This window comes from Gopherus flavomarginatus, chromosome 9 (assembly GCF_025201925.1).
Source record: "Gopherus flavomarginatus isolate rGopFla2 chromosome 9, rGopFla2.mat.asm, whole genome shotgun sequence".
Lineage (NCBI taxonomy): Eukaryota > Metazoa > Chordata > Testudines > Testudinidae > Gopherus > Gopherus flavomarginatus.
The window spans coordinates 72,594,187-72,613,662 of record NC_066625.1 but is presented as its reverse complement, the minus strand read 5'-3'; the positions used below and the strand labels follow the sequence as shown (position 1 = coordinate 72,613,662).

The following is a 19,476-nucleotide window of genomic DNA, read 5'->3' as shown; positions in this document are numbered from 1 at the left end:
CGTGTGAGACTATGGAATTAACTCTTCCAAGAACTAAGGACCATCAGAACCCTTACTGTTTTCTGCCCTACATGTAAGGCACATTTCTCTGATCTTGCCTTCTCTAGCAAACACACAGCAACAGGTTTATTTATATTAAAAAGTAATAATTTTAAAACCCCACCAAAACAAGATACTGCTTCTTCTGGGAACAAGCAACACTTGTCAAGTTGCTTAATGCACTATTGGAAGTTGCTCAGATATTATGGTGATGAGTGCTGTATAAAAACCTAGATACAATAGAAAATATGTATGGTCAGTAAAGGAGTTTGTTCAGTATATCATAAAATTCACTGCCACAATTGACACCAAAGACCAACATGTTCCCACTCTTAGTAGTGTTTGTTCCCTGTATGTCACGGTTGAGGAACACACTACATGCTGGCCTGCCATTTGCTACTCGTGCTGTACTTGTTCTGTGGTTACATTTATTTGGATTTTTAACAATAACAAAAGGTATTGGCTGTCCAGAACTTTAGGCACCCCAATGTTAGTTACAAAAATAAAATTCAGCAGCAGTTTACAGCCAACAGAACTTATCTCCCTTTAAAACATAAAACATCCTCCCCCCATTGTCTTCCCTCATGTAATCCTCAGCAGCAGCCCATTCAGATAGATGCATCTTGCAGTGTGCCATGAAGGTCAGAAGACCAAAGCTACTGCAGACTGGGGCAGGTGGAGCTTGTTCTGGCGCAGAGGGCCTCTCACAGGGAATGCTCTGCCATGAGGTTCTTTTCTTTTACATTGAGCAGGATCTAGGTCAAGTGCTTCCACTGTGGCTGTATGGCATGAGGAGAGAGGTGGTTCCTCAAGCAGGAACTTCCAGCCGTTTAGGGCTTTCTGAGTTGACAGCAACACCTTTATATTTGATCTAGAAATAGAGCAGTTCATTTTCTAGAGCTGTCAAACTAATAGTACTCAAAGCAATAAAATTCACTTAGTGAGAAGAAAAACAAACCTAGCTGTGGTAACATCGAACACTTCCCTGTGATCCATTTCAATGGCTCCCTTAGGAGAAAATTATTTTAATTAGAAATGAACTGGAATGTAAGAAGATTTAAGGATTTATTCAGTGCTGTATATAAACATTTAATAACAATTGGGCTGGGCGTAAGTTTTAGTAACTTACCTGTGGCTGCTTTCCCTATTTAAAAACTTAATTGTAAGTGTTCTGAAGTCTCCATTTTTTTTTTAAAGGCATACATTGAAAGAGTTTGAGTGTCTAGGAAAGAGAACTGAATATAGAAATATTAAGCTTCTGTCTTTTGCCTGGTTTTTTCCTTGTTTCCCTCCACCTTTTCTTTTGAAGGACTTCATTAACACTGGTAACATGGTAGTGAACAAAATAATAAACATGGGGGAAGGGATTGAGGCAGTTACAGCTGGGGAAGAGAAGTCCAACATTTTTGCAAATAAAATAAAATGGATTAAAAAATGAATTGTTCATCTCACTGCAATGTACTGGTGACTGTCATTATGGTTTAAACACAGCGTCAAGCAATTTATCCTCAGCATTTAACCTCTGTGTTGGGAGAGGTTGGATTGCAATTTTAAAATAAAATTAAATGTTTGCATAATATTTTTAAATCAGTTTTTTTGTTTGATTTTGTAACTGTCATGAGCACTGTGCTAGTGCAGGGGTTGGCAACCTTTCAGAAGTGGTGTGCCGAGTCAACATTTATTCACTCTGATTTAAGGTTTCGTGTGCCGGTAATACATTTTAACGTTTTTAGAAGGTCTCTTTCTATAAGTCTATAATATATAATTAAACTATTGTTGTAGTTGTATTGTGGGGAGGAGGGATAGCTCAGTGGTTTGAGCATTGGCCTGCTAAACCCAGGGCTGTGAGTTCAGTTCTTGAGGGGGCCATTTGGGGATTGGTCCTGCTTTGAGTAGGGGGTTGGACTAGATGATCTCTTGAGGTCCCTTCCAATCCTAATAACCTATGATTCTATGTAAAGTAAATAAGGTTTATAAAATGTTTAAGAAGCTTCATTTAAAAATAAATTAAAATGCAGAGCCCCCTGGACCGGTGGCCAGGACCCGGGCAGTGTGAGTGCCACTGAAAATCAGCTCGCATGCCACCGTTGGCACCCGTGCCATAGGTTGCCTACCCCTGTGCTAGTGCATAAGAAGCTGAAGGTAAAACTGATTAGCATATTGTCATCAGTAAAAACTGAATAGCGTGTAAAAAGTAAGCAAATAGCATAATTGGAGAAAAAGAAAATTTCGTGTCTGCCAGTGCACATTGTGGGTGATTCCTTAGATTAAATTGTTCGGTGTCTAGACTCCTTCACTTCCTCCTTTCTGCAACTCTTGCACACTCCCAATTATTTCCTGCTTCTCAGCAAAGTAACAGCAGGGGTCATCATCATGCCTAATGTTTTCCTTATAGAACCTTTTAGAAGAATTGCAGTTTGCATTGTCCACAGTTTCTAACCACATCCTCTTCTTTCCTCTCTGTCCCACCCCCATCCCCATTCCTCCGCAAATCAATGTACTAATAGGTTGATTCCCTTCACCCCAGAGGTGGCTGAATTCTAGTGATGCTCTAATAAGATGACAGGTTTCATATCAACCAAGATTGGTTTTTATTTTTCAGTGTATTGAGAAATCTAAGTTTGATGAAAGTTTTTTGAAAATATAAGTTTTCAGTGATAACATTTTGTTTTTCCTTTTTTTCCTAAACTATAGGAATACTCTGAAGATAGTAACTCTGAGCCAAATGTGGATCTGGAAAATCAGTACTACAATTCCAAAGCATTAAAGGAGGATGATCCCAAAGCAGCATTGAGCAGTTTTCAGAAGGTTTTTAGTTTTATGTTCTCCCTTTTGTTTATGTTGATGCCATAGCCCACAATTACATTTGATCTACTATGAAAATATTTACTTGGATTCAAGTTATTGGTGTATTGATATTGAAGATGCATTAATAATTCCCGCTGATATTACCACATGAGGTTGTTTCCAGGAATTTTGAGAGAAACTTTTCGTAGTAGTGTAACTTATTAGTACAGATGGTAATAAGTTTTCATCAGACTTCTTGACTCCCAGACTGTTTACAAATTTATAAATGCCATACTGAGAAAATATATTGTTCATTGTTTAGTGGCACAACTGATTTTTTTTTTAATTTTTGCCAAACTATTAAACCTTGCACAACTGCTAATTTTAAATACATTTTTTATTCAGTTAGCTTGTCTGTCAGCTGTAGAGACCATATCCAATTGTCTTTTCTTAATTGAAAAAACATTTTCTTTACTCTTACATAATGCATTACCATTGGTTAAGATCCTGAGTAATGGCCCATTACACAAAGTAAAACTATTTCCCCATGCTTATTTCCTGCCCCCCCCCCCCCCCCCACACATCTCCTTGTCAATTGCTGGAAATGGGCCATTTTCATTACCACTGCAAACAGTTCTTTTTCTCTCCTGCTGATAATAGCTCACCTTAACTGATCACTCTCCTTACAGTGTCTATGGTAACACCCATTGTTTCATGTTCTCTGTGTATATATCTATCTTCCTACTGTATTTTCCACTACATGCATCTGATGAAGTGGGGCTGTAGCCCACGAAAGCTTATGCTCAAATAAATTTGTTAGTCTCTAAGGTGCCACAAGTACTCCTGTTCTTTTTGCGGATACAGACTAACACGGCTGCTTCTCTGAAACCTTTCTAAGGTAGAAAACAAGCAGAAAAAAACTTTCAGACCTCTTTTTATTACCTTCGTTCATTTTTTAAAAAGACACTAGCTCTTTTTTTAAAAAAATCCCTTGCATGTCAGCTTTATAAGCATTGGGTTATTGATGAAGAATTCTTTTTTTCTATTTCAGGTTTTGGAGCTTGAAGGTGAAAAAGGAGAATGGGGATTCAAAGCACTGAAACAGATGATTAAAATAAACTTCAAATTGGTAGGAGTTGCAGCTGTCATTTTAGGAAATGCAAAATTGCATTAATATTGAATTGATTAACAGTTTTTAAATTGTTATCCTCTCCTTATTTTTATCTTCAAAATTACATTTGAAAAAAACCTAGAACATATAAAATAACATAATTCTCTAATAATGTCCATATAAGCAATCATTATAGCTGCCACAGGGACCTTATATAGTCATGATTAACATTAACCTCATGATTTAAGAAGTTTTGAAATCTAGACCCACTTTTCTCTGTGCACTCATCCCAAGGTGCTGGAATAGATTGCTTGTGCGTAAATAGAGACATTACGTGTATTGACATCTTTTAAATAACATCGAAGAGCTTGCCTTGAATTGACCAAACTCAGATTTCAAGTTACAACCTGGAATTGGGAGATCACTGTGCCCTCTTAACTCTCCAGGCTGGGCTAACAATGCTTTGCTTGTGACAAGCAGCACACCCTCCAGGTGCTGTTCTAATTCAGTACAACAGCATGTGGAGTCCCACACCAAGCTACATTGCATGAATGCTCTCAGAGTCACACAGAGAAAGGCACCAACAAATCTCCTGAGCCTTGCACCCCAGGAATATACCACCTTGCCCAGGTCAGAAGCCTGAATTGTGTAAATTTATTATCCAGTCCACCCCTCCCTCAGTGCAGAGAGGAGACTCTAGTCCACGAGTTGGCAACCTTTCAGAAGTGGTGTGCCAAGTCTTCATTTATTCACTCTAATTTAAGGTTTTGCGTGCAGTAATTCGTTTTAATGTTTTTAGGAGGTGTCTTTCTATAAGTCTATAATATATAACTAAACTATTGTTGTATGTAAAGAACATTTTAAAAACCTTATTTACAAGAAGTTTAATTTAAAATTAAATTAAAATGCAGAGCCCCCAGATCGGTGGCCAGGACCCAGGCAGTGTGAGTGCCACTGAAAATCAGCTCACCTGCCACCTTTGGCACACATGCCATAGGTTGCCTACCCCTGCTTTAGCCTTTGTAAATTGAGCTGAGATTTCCCAAGCACTTCAGCCAAAACACACTGTTTAGGTACAATTATAAAACAGATTTAGTAACTACACAGACAGAGATTTTAAGTGATTATCAGTGGTAGGCACGAAAGGTCAGAGTTGGTTACCAGAGAAAATAAAAGGTAAGCACACAGTCTAAATCTCAACACTTATTAGACTAAGCAGTACTTAGATCAAGCAGTTTTTCTCACCCCTCTGGATGTTGCAGGTATGTTACAGTTCTTAATACAGTGGCTTTCCCTTTAAGCAGTGGCCACTCTCCTCATTTCAAGTCTTTGTCTTCCCAGCATTCTTGTTGCTTCCAGCATAGGTTGAGGAGAAGAAAGGTAAAAGCATGATGCCACTGTCCCCTATTTTATCTCTTTGGTCCATGTGCCTAGAAAACACTAACACAGATATGTCCTGGTGGGTTTTGCTGAGTGACAGAGTTGAGCAATCCCCCATTGTGTGATGTTTGCACAGCCCTCTTGCAGCAATGTAAATGCCTTATCCCTGCTGATTAATGGTCATTTAACACCCCCCTGTTAATGGATCTCCTCCTTTGTTGTCACTGGAAAACTAGCAGTGGGCAACTCACAACTAGGGCTATAGATAAATTGCAGTTAACTCATTTAATTCACGCGATTAACTAAAAAAAAATTAATTGCGGTTACTGGCAGTTTTAATCGCACTGTTGAACAATAGAATACCAATTGAAATTTATTAAATATTTTTGGATGTTTTCTACATTCATTTCAGTTAGAACACAGAATATAAAGTGTATAGTGCTCACCTTATATAATTTTTTATTATAAATATTAGCACTGTAAAACTGACCAAAAAAAAGTATTTTTCAATTCCCCTCATACAAGTACTGTAGAGCAATTTCATCTTGAAAGTGCAACTTACAAATGTAGATTTTTGTTTGTTTGTTACATAATTGCATTAAAAAACAAAATAACATAAAACTTTAGAGCCTACAAGTCCATTCAGTCCTACTTTTTGTTCAGCCAGTTGCTAAGACAAACAAGTTTGTTTACATTTACAAGAGATAATGCTGCCTGCTTCTTATTTACAATGTCACCTGAAAGTGAGAACAGGTGTTTGTTCGCATGGCACTTCTGTAGCCTGCATTGCAAGGTATTTATGTGCCAGATATGTGAAACATTCATATACCCCTTCATGTGTTGGCTGCCATTTCAGAGGACATGCTTTCATGCTGCTGATGCTTGTTAAAAAAAAAAAATAATTAATTAAATTTGTGACCAAACTCCTTGGGGGAGAATTGTATGTCTCCTGCTCTGTTTTACCCGCATTCTGCCATATATTTCATGTTATAGGTTTTGGATGATGACCCAGCACATGTTGTTCATTTTAAGAACATTTTCACTGCAGATTTGACAAAATGCAACGAACATACCAATGTGAGATTTCTAAAGATTGCTACAGCACTCAACCCAAGATTTAAGAATCTGAAGTGCCTTCCAAAATCTGAGAGGGAAGAGGTGTGGAGCATGCTTTCAGAAGTCTTAAAAGGGCAACACTCTGAAGTGGAAACTATAGAACCCAAATCACCAAAAAAGAGAATCAACCTTTTGCTGTTGACATCTGACTCAGATGATGAAAATGAACATGCGTCAGTCTGCACTGCTTTGGATTGTTATCGAGTAGAAACCGTCGTCAGCCTGGACGCGTGTCCTCTGGAATGGTGGTTGAAGCATGAAGGGACATCATGAAGGGACTAATCTTTAATTCATCTGGCACATAAATATCTTGCGACACCACCTACAGTAGTGCCATGAGAACGCCTGTTCTCCCTTTCAGGTGATGTAAACAAGAAGCAGGCTGCATTATCTCCTGCAAATCTAAACAAACTTGTTTTTCTGAGTGACTAGCTGAACAGGAAGTAGGACTGAATGGACTTGTAGGCTCTAAAGTTTTGCATTGTTTTATTTTTGAATGCAATTAATTTTTGTACATAATTCTATATTTGTAAGTTCATCTTTCATCATAAAGGGATTGCACTACAGTACTTTTATTAATTGAATCGAAAAATACTATTGTCATTTTTACAGTGCAAATATTTGTAATAAATATAAAGTGAGCACTGTAGACTTTGTATTCTGTGTTGTAATTGAAATCAATATATTTGAAAATGCAGAAAACATCCACAAATATTTAAATATATGGTGTTTTATTATTGTTTAACAGTGTGATTAATCGTGACTAATTTTTTTAATCGCTTGACAGCCCTACTCACAAAATATTTCAATAATAACAATCCCTCAAAATCTCAAAACTTCATACACACTAAGAATATACATATTTTGACAGAAAAATTGGTTTCCACTTACCATGACCTTTCATATGATATTTTACATGGCATGCTTTGTATGAAATATTATTATATGAGAGGGGTGGTTATGGGGTTTCCAGAGTGATGCTTTAAGGTACAGAGTGCCACCTTGTACTTCTAAAAATTTGTTTAAAAAATAAAATGGGCTGATGACGTTTTACATATCAAGCTCAGCAAACAGAATTTTTAGAGTGTCTTATGAAGTTCAGTTTTCTATATGGATTACAGTAGCTAACATGAGACATCTGTGATAGGATCATCCTGGGGTGCAGCCTGGGACTGTGGGACCGCTGTACCCCCTTAACTCTTTCCAGCCTAGGCTGTCTCTCATAATGCCTTGCTAGTGACCAGCAGCACAACAGCTTGTGGAGCCCCACACACCCAGCTAGATTGCATGAATGCTCCCAGAGCCACTCATGAAGCACTCAGAGAAAGGCACCAGAGCCAAATCCCCCCAGCTCCCAGCACTGTACCTCAGGAATATACCGTCTTGCATTGCTCAAGAGAGGCAGTGCAGATTTATTAATTAGTTCACCACTTCAGCAATGGAAAGTGGTTGTACACCAGCCTTTGCAGCACCTGAGATTTGCCACACGCTTCATACAAACTCACTGGTAAAGATAAATTGTTAAACGCATTTATTGAATATGAAAGATAGATTTTAAGTGATAGGTGAAAAGTCAGAGTTAGTTACCAAAAGAAATAAAATATAATCACGCAGTCTAAACTCTCACTCTATTCGACAGGGCAACAACTACATTTAGCAGTTTTTCTCACCCCACTGGGTATTGCAGTCCTTAGTATACAGATTTCTCCCTTGAAATCTGGGCCAATCTCTTCTGTTGGAGTCTTGTCTTCTCAGTGTCTTAGTTGCTTGCAGGGTAGGTGAGGGCAGGAGAAGGGCTCAGTATGTGTCCACTCTCTGTTTTATACCCCCAGTCCATGTGCTTGGAAAACAAGTCCAGGCACGTCTGGAGACATTGTTGAGTCTCCATACAAGGTTGAGCAATTCCCCTGGTGTGGCCTCATGCAGGTGAGTCATTGCATCATAGCTCCCTTGCTGGACAGTGGTTGTTGATGGATTGATTGATACCACACTGGGTGTTGGGACTTTTGTTGCTGTTGCCTCAGGGGAGCTAATGTCTGGCTGATTCCACAACTTACAGCAAGTTTTAGTGACCACCATACAACACAATTCTCATAACTTCTTATGCATTAATGATATACATATATGAGTAGAGAAATTACTTTCAGCAGGTCATAACCTTTCCCAGATACTTTACGAGGCATGCTTTATATTTAAGATCACGATTATATAAAAATGAGGAATATGGGGGTTCCAGGATGCTCCCCCAAGGTATAGAATGTCACAACATCATTCACTATAATGTGTTGGTAGGAAATATGTTTTTACGCCAAATAATGTGGCCATGGTAATTCTCAAGTAGACTTCTCTATTTAAACTTCTGTTCTATGAAGATCCACTTAACTCACTTTTGACTCTGCCACTTAGGTGTAGTGTGGCCATCCTAAATAGGTGACAGAAGATTTAGAGCAATCACAGTCATGCATGACTGCATAGTCTCTCTACTGTAATGTTTTTGGGTTTTCTGTGCATAGTTACAGATGTTACTATCTGATGGCAACATTCAGTATACAATTTTTCATGATTATGAATTATATGTTTTTCCTCACAGACTAACTTTCCTGAAATGATGAACAGATATAAACAGCTATTGACCTACATAAGGAGTGCAGTTACAAGGAATTACTCTGAAAAATCCATCAATTCTATTCTTGATTATATCTCCACTTCCAAACAGGTTAGATTATCATTCCTTTAATGTTGGTGGTCCTCCTCCACCTATCCATTTTTTGCATGGACTCTTTGCCTTTTGAAAACCTGATTCTTGGTTTAATTGGAGAACAATTATAATATTACATTTGTTTCAGTATGTTAAATATTGTCCCCCACAATTTATTGATCATGTGTTTAAGAATTAACTTGTCTTTAACTTTAATGTCATCTACACAAGATTAAAGCAGGCTAGAAACTACTTGGTATCTCTTACCTGGGATTTCTATGCAGCTAAATGTCACAAATGACTTGTTTTTCTGCAAAGTGGCTACCACCATCAATAGGTTCTCAAATGTAATTTGTAGTTAAAATAACTCTGTATACTCATTAATTTTGCATTAAGTAAGCAGACTAGGTACATAGGACCAGGTCCATGGCCAAGCTCTGCTCTCTTTATGCTGCCGGAGCTTCTAGCTGGGGATACCCAGCATGTGGAGAATTGCCAGCACACACAGTTGACTTCTGTGTCTTTCTCTCCTCCTGCAACACACGGGGAGGGACAGGTGAAGTGGCTGGAGTGTGATATATTCTGACAGTTCCAAGGATGGGTGGCCTTAGGACCATACCTAGTTGGCAGTTTAGAGTATCTGTTCTAAGTTGTGCCAGGAGCTAGGAATGGAGAGAATCAGGGACTCATACCTGCAACCTAAAAGACACGGCCCCATCCCAACTGCACCCAGCAGATAATCTGGCCATTAAGTGTACAGAAAGTTTTCTCTCTCAACTTTCTAGATTATCTGATTTTTAAGAAAAAACGCTATTAAACACTCTGCAGTTTTGAGTGTTACAGATTGTTTCCATACAGGAACATCATCTGGTCTGCTCTGAGCAGAACAGTCCGACATTTTTTTATTCTTATTTCATGCAGTACTTGAACAGGAGAGAGAAAATCTTTTTCTTTTTTTTTTTTTTCTGTCCCTTTTCCCTCCTATCCTTTTACTCTTCTTAGTGTCTCCTTTTCAGTTTCCAGTAACAGTAATGCTAGCTTTCCTTTAGTATTTTTCTCAGATACTTACATAACAATGATTTTATTATCTGCTTAAGATGGATAAGTAACTTTGGTTCTTGACTAATATGATTAAAAAATTGCAGATTTTAAAACCTTGTGCAGCTTATTTTGAATTAAAAGTTTACATCTGGGTGATTTTAAATGCTTTTGTCAGTTCCAACTTCAGTGAAATCTATTTTATGATAATACTGTTTATTATTTATTATGTTTGTTTTGTCATTTTAGTTGCAATTTTTGCTATTTATAAGTAATCATTCAGTAAGATGCAGATTCCTGTATCTTATTTGTGTTGAAGTTCAAACATGCACTTTTAGTTTGTTCAAACTGACTATATTAACAGGTACAAATTTGCTGTTTACAATTATAGAATTCTGATTTTTTATGCCAGATGGATTTGCTTCAGGAATTTTATGAAACAACACTTGAAGCGCTGAAAGATGCTAAGAATGATAGATTGTGGTTTAAGACAAACACAAAGGTAAAATATATAAATAATACTTAGTTTTATTTTTTGCTTGCTATAACTTTCTTAAATTGCAAGTCTTAATTTTATAAATTCCAAAATCCTAATTGTCCTAATGGCTTTAATTCTTTAATCACAGCTTGGCAAATTATATTTAGAACGAGAAGAATATGGAAAATTACAGAAGATTTTGCGCCAGTTGCATCAGTCATGCCAGGTACAGTAGAGTAGATATTTAAAAAAACAACAACCTTTACTACCCCAAAATTACTTGTAAAATCATTCACTGTAACTTTTGTAGTTAGTACTAATTTCACATCCAGTTTTCAGGCCATTAGAATGGCATATCATTGAGCTTTGTAAATAAAACAAGCATTAGATTTAATTTCTAATTCCTTATCTGTTTGGTAACTTGAAATAAAAATGATAGAATAGTTAATTGCTGGTAAAAAGATTAATTTTTATAACCAGCAGATAGTAACTGCATTATCATTACATTTCACTTGAGTGCAGGAACGAGAAGCCTATGTGAATTATTCTTCCTTATAATGTATTATTAAAATTAATACAAACTATTTGGGGGAAAAAAACTATATTTAAACCAACAGAGAAGCAAAAATTCTAAATGAAGCTTAACAGTAGGAGAAAACTATGGCATTTACTTCATTATGGAAAAAATATATTAAGCCACGTGCATTGGCCAAATCAGCCTCTAGCTTTGCCTATCCTCTCCATCTTTATGCTGAACACCGATGATGTACACCTGGGAATCTGGCCCATTCTTAGCAATAGTATGGTCATGAATACATCACTGCTCTATTGCAGTGGTTACGTGGCTTTAACTTTTTTATACTGAAAGAAATTCATAAGATATGAAAGGTACAGAAGATCAAGTCTTGAAGTCCTTACTCAAGCAAAATTCATAGTAAAGTCAGTATTTTTACCCAAGTGAAAAACTCTCAGAACTTAGTCCGTGCTAGCTTCCTTGAACATAATGTTTTAATTTCACTGGTTGTATTAAAATTACGGTATTTGGAAACTTCCTTATTTTTGGCAGGAGATTTCTGAAAATATTTAACAACACACTTCTATATTAGTAGAATGGTGACCTCAGCATTATTTCAAGATTCACAATATTCATTATTACTCTTTCCTAGACTGATGATGGAGAAGATGATTTAAAAAAGGGCACCCAGCTACTGGAAATCTATGCATTGGAAATTCAAATGTATACAGCACAGAAAAATAACAAAAAACTTAAAGCACTATACGAACAGTCACTGCACATCAAGTCTGCCATTCCTCATCCACTGATCATGGGGGTCATCAGAGGCAAGTTTTTTTTTTTATATTACTACTTTAAAATTCCTTTGTTCAGACCAGTGTCACTTAAATTAAAAAATATCTTACTTTTTTTATGTTGTTTCAACTGAAAATACATTACAGAAAACATTCCAAATGTCTGATCTCATTGAATTGCATTGGCCACTAAAAAAGCATTAGGATTCAGTGGAAGTACCTATTTAATGGCCAGTAATGGTTGAATGAATTGTAGTGAGGGCATGTACCGTGTCTGAAAGCACCGTTCACTGGGATATGACTATCACTTGTCTCCTCTGCTGACAGGAGACCTGCCAATTAAAGCGGTAAAAGGAAAATAATATTACTCATTTGACTTTCTAAATAGTTTTTCTAAAAATATGTTGGATAGCTCCCATAAATAGATAATGTTGCTATGTATTGTCTTTGAAGTTTGTCATTTGGATCAATTTCAACTGAGTAAATGTATTAATTGCAACCTTTTTGTTAAAAGATTACAAAGGTATACTTTTCTTTATAGTCACTGTGTGATCTTAGGAGTGGTTATTTTTAATGATAATTGAACTGGAAAACCAAAGAAGACGCAGCTGCCTTATATTGACGTGCTAATGCTTTTTCTCAGCAGTTTTAATGAATTAAAAAAAGAAATAACAACAAAAAACCCTGAAAATATATTCAAGAATCAGTTTAAACATAGCATGGTACATTCAGTGGCATCGTTTTGATAAATGGCTGCAAGCACACAGCTTCTCCTTTCATCATTGTTTTCTTTTCAGAATGTGGAGGCAAAATGCACTTAAGGGAAGGAGAATTTGAAAAGGCACACACTGACTTTTTTGAAGCATTCAAGAATTATGATGAATCAGGGAGTCCTAGAAGAACTACTTGCTTAAAATATTTGGTCCTAGCAAACATGCTGATGAAGTCCGGAATAAATCCATTTGACTCTCAGGAGGTATACTTATAAGTGTGCACAAGTCGGCTTAGCTGCTGCTTTTCCAGTTTAATAGAGAGATTGGGATAAATAGCTTTTTTTTGCTACCTAAATGTACTTATTATGGTTTCTGTTCTATGTAGGCTAAACCATACAAAAATGATCCAGAGATTCTAGCAATGACAAATTTAGTAAGGTAAGATATTTTATTTTTCCTGAAGGGCAAAGCTACTAGCCATGAAACAGATATTTTTGTTTTGTTTTGTTGAAAATAATACAAGCAGACTTTTTCATAGGTATCAAACCAGCATTTCGGTTTTGGATTTTCAATGTTGTTCAGAAGCTTTCTATTTAGTGTGATCTATGTCAGTAATACTCACTGTGGCTCACGAGCTGCAAGTGACTCTTGAATGTGTCTCCTGTGGTGCTTTGCAGCACATGATATTAAAACACTGTGTGATTTAATCAGGATGCTTTCACTATGTTATTAACCAACTATTGTTGATACTTGGTCAGTTATTTTGGTGTGAGAGTTTGTGTGTATGTACGTGTGTGTGTGTGTGTGTGTGTATGTGTATATATATATATGTGTGTGTATAATATATATAAAACTAAATATTTCCCCTGACATGCTGTTTAAATATGAATATATAGTACTACAGTAAATAAAACTATGAATTCATACTACTGTGGCTCTACTGGGTAATGTTGATTGCTAATTTGGCGCATGAACCGATGAGGTCTGAGTATCACTGATCTATACAAAATTCTCTACAGTACCAGTTTAAAAAGACCACACTAAGAACATATACTTGTTTGTTTTATATCTAAAATAGTGTATCAGGTTGAATTCCTATCTGGTGTCATTAATGTTATTGTTTTTCCGTAAAGGCCAGTGTCTTCCAAATATCCTAATTCTGAATCATGAGATTTTATTGGCAAGACCAGGGAACTGACTAAAAAGATGTTCTTTGAGGTTTGAACATCCGAGAGATCACATTTGTTTGCTGGTTTTATGGCTAAATTGCCTCCAACTATCAGCTTATTTACTGTGATTATGTCGTGAAAATTTGATTGAATGTTGTATTCAGAAGCAAGAATTATCTTTATAATTATTATAATTATATTTAATTGTATTTATTGTTTATAAAGGCTGCAAATTTTATTCTTTTCTTTCCAGGAGCTGATCCTTCTTTCTTATAGTTCACCATAGTATTAAAAAGAACATTCACATGGTTTTTTTTCAACACGAGTGCTCTTTTTTTTTTGGTAGAAGTTCAGTATACTGCATGATAATAGAAGCCAAGATATTACTAGTCCTGGAATAGAGGGTATTTTAAAATGTTTGCAACTGCATTTCTCATTGGTGTTTCAAGGCATTCAGAGTTTCCAGGCTGGCCAATGCTGACTATGCATATTCAAATTTGGTCATTTAGAGCAGTGATTCTCAGACTATTGTACTGGTGACCCCTTTCACACAGCAAGCCTCTGAGTGCAAACCCCCCCTATCCCCTTATAAATTAAAAACACTTGTTTATATATTTAACACCATTATAAATGCTGGTGGCAAAGCGAGGTTTGGAGTGGAGGCTGACCGCTCGCGACCTCCCCATGTATTAACCTCACAACCCCACTAGGGGTCCTGACCTCCAGTTTCAGAGCCCCTGATTTAGAATCTGATTTTTCAGAGTTGCTGACCACCTGCAAATCCAGGGGCAGCTGGGAATGCCCAGGACTTCTGAAAATCAGGCCCGTTAAGCTTTCCTTGAAGGTTGATATTGTATGTTATATTAGTAGGATAATTTGGAGGCATTGATGTGCAGTATTTTCGCACATCAAGGCATGTGTGCCAAAGGAGTTTTATTGCAGGGTTTTTGGAATAGAGCTTTCAAGTCTCAAATCCTGTGGGCAGGTGTCCCCCTAACCATATGAAGATCCAGAGTGCTACATGGCTTTTTACAGAGAATGTTGTCAGCAGTGTTTAGGCCCTAGGGTATCGAGACCATCAGCTTAGGTAGATTGTATTGACGCAGTTCTTTCATGCTTTGCTGTGAAACCAACCAGGTCCTGTCTGCTGTAAGCAGCTTCTCTCTTGATAAATAAGAAGCAATCTGTTTTCAGTTCTCTTTTGCAGTCAAAAGATGGGGAATTCCTCTGTCTAAATATTGAAATATATAGTTAACACTGTGGGCGAAACATTGTTCAGATACAACTACTCTTTGCTATCAGCTGCTCAGAAACAACAGCACTCTTTCTGAAGCCAAAGAGGCATATGCATTATTGACCTAATGATAAATAAAGGATTTGGCAATCTGTGGAGGGATTACTTCAGAGAATTTCAATTCCATATACCTCCTTTCTACTTCAGCTTCATGCTTTCATGTAAATTTGAGACAGAAGGAACTCCCATGAGCTTTAGGAAACCTGCTTTCAGTCATACTACCTAATTTATGTTCTTTATCTTTACATCTGAGTATGTTCGTCTCTCAAAAATATGAAAGCAAGTAAAAATACAGCACAAATTACAAAGCTGCAGCAGATAACATCAATTTTGTTAAAGTTACAATGCTATTCTTAATTTCTACTACAATTAGAAACTAAATTTGCATTTAGATTTTCTAGGGAACTTACACATTTTGTACATTGTAAAACAACTTTGCTTGTAGGGTACCCTTTGAAATTTTATACGTAATTTAAAGGCCATTTAATTATGAGATGTTTTATATCAGGGTTATCAACTACTACAAACATTTGCTTCTGTGTTGTTTATCGTCTCCTCAGAGTTGATCCACAATGAAGTCTTAATGCCGAGGTTATAGCATCAGAATTATTTTGTCATAGAGTTTGATTTTTATAAGCACAAAGATGACTTTGCTGTAGACTTTGGTCAGAAAGAATATCCACGCTCTGAAGGAGAAAGTCATTACTAAAACACACACATTCACAAACACAGTTAACAGCAATTGAATGCATATACTGGACAATACATTGCTGATGCCTCTTGGCACTTAAACACATGAGGTTCCAATAAGGTGCAACAGGACACATCCATAACATAACAAAACAATTGAGTAACTTTGAGTGACTATATTTTTAGTGTTTTTAATAGGATAACTTTTTAAAAATACAAAATGTTCAGGACCAATTTATAGTTGCAAAAGGGCAGAACATTCATATTAAACTTCTGTGAACATTAACAAAATATGTAGTAGAAGAAATGAAGGAGCTACAGTGTTATGTTAAGATGCAAGTTTTCAACACCCTTTTATCGTAAGCATCTTCAATTTGTAATTATCAGAAAGATTGTGAATGTAATTCTTTGCTATCAATAATTAATATACTTTTTTAGTATTTGGAAACTGGAAATCTTATCCAGTTCTGAGACTTTTTTTACTTGACAAAACTGTAATTCACTCTCCTCTCTCATTGAAGTGCCTATCAGAATAATGACATCACTGAATTTGAGAAGATTCTGAAAACAAATCACAGCAACATCATGGACGATCCCTTCATAAGGGAGCACATTGAAGGTATGGTCACAGGAAGTTGTTGTCACAGTTCAGGGCAACTGCAACTATGTTTCCCCTGAGTGGGCACCAGCTTCAGGCTTCCAGCTCCCTTGTTTTTTGCCTTTCTGGATGGAGACCCATGTGTCTCTCCCTGCAGACCAGGGTATTTGTAGGCTGCACGGTTCCTTGCCTTCACTATGTTCTTCCCAGCACAGGCAAGTTGCCCAAAGGCATGTGCTTGCTTTCTCTTCACACATGGTTAACAGGTATAAGTGATACAGTACCACACAGTTCTTTGTGTGCAAGCCTATTTTTTTATTAACATAAAAAGCAATACAGAGAAAGCATATTAAAAACAATAACGAATCTACACCCATGCTGTTAAGCTTACCAGATGTTACTCTAACATGGATTCTGGCAGGAGTCATCCTTCATCCCCTTCTCCTTCTGTCTAAGGGGATTCAGCTTGTGGTTACAATTCATTATAGCTTAAATTCTGAACAAGCACACTTATAAGCTGTTTAGTCCACTGTTAATACAGTTCAGGAGTCTTTGACCTGGAGTTTCTAGGAGCATGTTGACCATGGGCTTTCCTACTTTGAGGGTACCTTGAAAAAGGAGGATTCAAAGTGAGTCATTTGCATCCACTTCACAGGTATTGGTCCAAAAGTCCTTTGAAGTTCTAATGCCATCCAGAGGTTGCATTAGTCAGTCTCCTATAGAAGATAGATACACTCAGTGCCACAGGAACACAAACAATTGCATTTTTAATACAGTGGACCCCAAAGATGTTAAACTTAATTCAGAGTTTAGCTTCATTCCATGAACATCGTTCAGGATATTGTCAGTCTGTCCCAGTTGTAATTCTGTTTTTTCCCTTGCTTGTTAAGATATATTTCTTCTGCATTGGGAGAATAATAAAAAATAAATTGTCCTTATAAGATATTATTGCTGTGAACAATACAGTTAGTGTTTAAACACTCTATCCTTGGAAGTCAGAGTTAATGAGATACTTTGCTATATAACTGTGAAATTTACCAAAATAATAGTTGCTTTTGGTAAAAGGAGCACACTTGCAACCAGATTTATGAATAAAAACAGCAGCAAACCTAGAGCCTCATCTATTTGAAGTAATGGAAAAATTACAGCTGACTTCAGTCAGCTTTGGATTCGGCCTGTATTGAGGAAAAGCATATGTACTTAACAGCTCATGAGGGCAGTCTGAATATTACTAAAACTGTTATTCGTAAAAGATATATAATTGCATGGAAGTTATTGGGTCAGATCCTATGATGCAGCCAAACTATGCAGAATGTGATGGTGTCTTAAAACTCAATCTTTGTGCTGCCTAGTGGTGCTCTGTACAGGTGATCCATCCTTTCCCCTGGGTTGTATTTTGAGGACATAGTATAGGGACCCATCAGCCACCCCACCTTTTTCTCAAGCCATACTCCATTTTCATTACTACACCAGAAGCAGGGAGAGTATTTAGGGTTCGAACTTCTATCAGCTCTTTATCACTGAAGGATCATCCTTAGGCAGAAGTGATCCTTCCTGGACCAATTAATATGGCTTTTTAGCCAAATGTGATTGATAGTGCAGTGAAATGTGACTATGCAGCATTGGAGGATCTGGTCCATTATGCCATTAATTGTCACTAATTAAAATTAAAAGTATTGTTGTATATTCCTATATAGTGTTACGTTTGGGTTTTCATGTAAGAGACTCGATAAGCATACAAACAGCAGTAAAAGAGTCAGCTGGCTGAGTGAAGGAAAACAGAACAGGCTTAAAAAATATTAGTGAATAGCAAACTTCTTTTGTGAACTTCCATATATTTTTATTAACAGCTCATGCATGCATATTTTTAATTTATTAAACTTGCACTTTATCTAATAAGAAAGTGAAAAACACTCTTAGCTGCTGCAGAGACTCTTTATATTGCCACTCTGCCTCAACTCCTTGTCTTGTTAGGCTATTAAACTCTGCTTCCACAAACAGACTTCAGTGGGGTTACTCCTGTGTTTAAAATCAAGCATATGCATATTTGCAGGGTAGTGCCTTAAACTTTTCACATTTTGGTGAAAGACAGGTATTTCTGTAGTAAGCTGAGATGGTGAAGATACTGTGCAATATTGTGTACTATTTATCCAGTTTCTTAGAATAATTTTTAAATAGTTACAAACTATTTTGAAAACTATAATTTCAACATTATCCAGTATTCCTGCTAATATCCAGGCTGAGCTACATATTGTGAAACAACCAGTGAAGAAAGTTGGCTTATTTTTATAATGTGGGAGTACTTACTACCATATAGGAATATAGCAGTCAAGAGATGGAAAAGAACTACTAGATATAAATATGGAACTATATTGCACACGTGCTCATTTGAATATGTAACCATTGTTCTTTCAATAGTTACTTATTTGTTTTTCTTCTCTTACAGAGCTTTTGCGAAACATCAGAACACAAGTGCTTATAAAATTAATTAAGCCTTATACAAGAATACATATTCCTTTTATTTCTAAGGTACTTATCAGAGGAGATTTGTATTTGCTTAAATTAACGACAATTATGAATCAGCATAGCTGTCAAACAAATACACCATTTCCCTAAATGGAACATCTGAAAATATAACATGGCCCCCAAAATGCAGTGAATAGGATGCTGACAGTTTTGCAGTGTGGAACTGTACATTTACATGTAATCTGAATAATTCTTATTAATGCTATGGTAAATGTTTAAGATGTTTAGCTGCCAATTTTGCAGCATAGAGACGCACTTGCTTAGAGGGAAGTGTAAAAAATACTTGAAAGTGCAGAATTTCTCTTAGGCAATTATAATAACTACGAACTAGCATTCACAAATTCTGATGAAATTTCAACTGTTTTAAACCCTTCTTGTGTAGCAGATATCATTAAAAGTCAGTGATGTCAAAGTTATAAGTCTGACAAAAGGTGGAATAACAATTTCATAAATTAAAAAGCCAGAAGGGACTATCATGATTATCTAGCCTGACCTCGTCCATAATAAAATTGAAGTGAATTTCAATCGATT

General features: G+C 36.5%; 1 protein-coding gene across 2 annotated transcripts in view; it reads left to right on the top strand.

Annotated features, from left to right (window-relative positions):
* COPS2 (COP9 signalosome subunit 2) overlaps nt 1-19,476 on the top strand; it is a 41,249-nt gene that overhangs the window by 18,228 nt on the left and 3,545 nt on the right. The window contains exons 2-11 of one of the 2 annotated variants that reach the window (XM_050968817.1): nt 2,734-2,847; nt 3,878-3,955; nt 9,024-9,149; nt 10,561-10,671; nt 10,796-10,873; nt 11,814-11,988; nt 12,753-12,931; nt 13,054-13,106; nt 16,343-16,440; nt 18,866-18,948. In XM_050968817.1, the coding sequence (XP_050824774.1) occupies nt 2,734-2,847; nt 3,878-3,955; nt 9,024-9,149; nt 10,561-10,671; nt 10,796-10,873; nt 11,814-11,988; nt 12,753-12,931; nt 13,054-13,106; nt 16,343-16,440; nt 18,866-18,948 (1,095 nt within the window). The remainder of the gene's footprint in view (nt 1-2,733; nt 2,848-3,877; nt 3,956-9,023; nt 9,150-10,560; nt 10,672-10,795; nt 10,874-11,813; nt 11,989-12,752; nt 12,932-13,053; nt 13,107-16,342; nt 16,441-18,865; nt 18,949-19,476) is intronic. The other variant, XM_050968818.1, reaches the window with a different exon arrangement.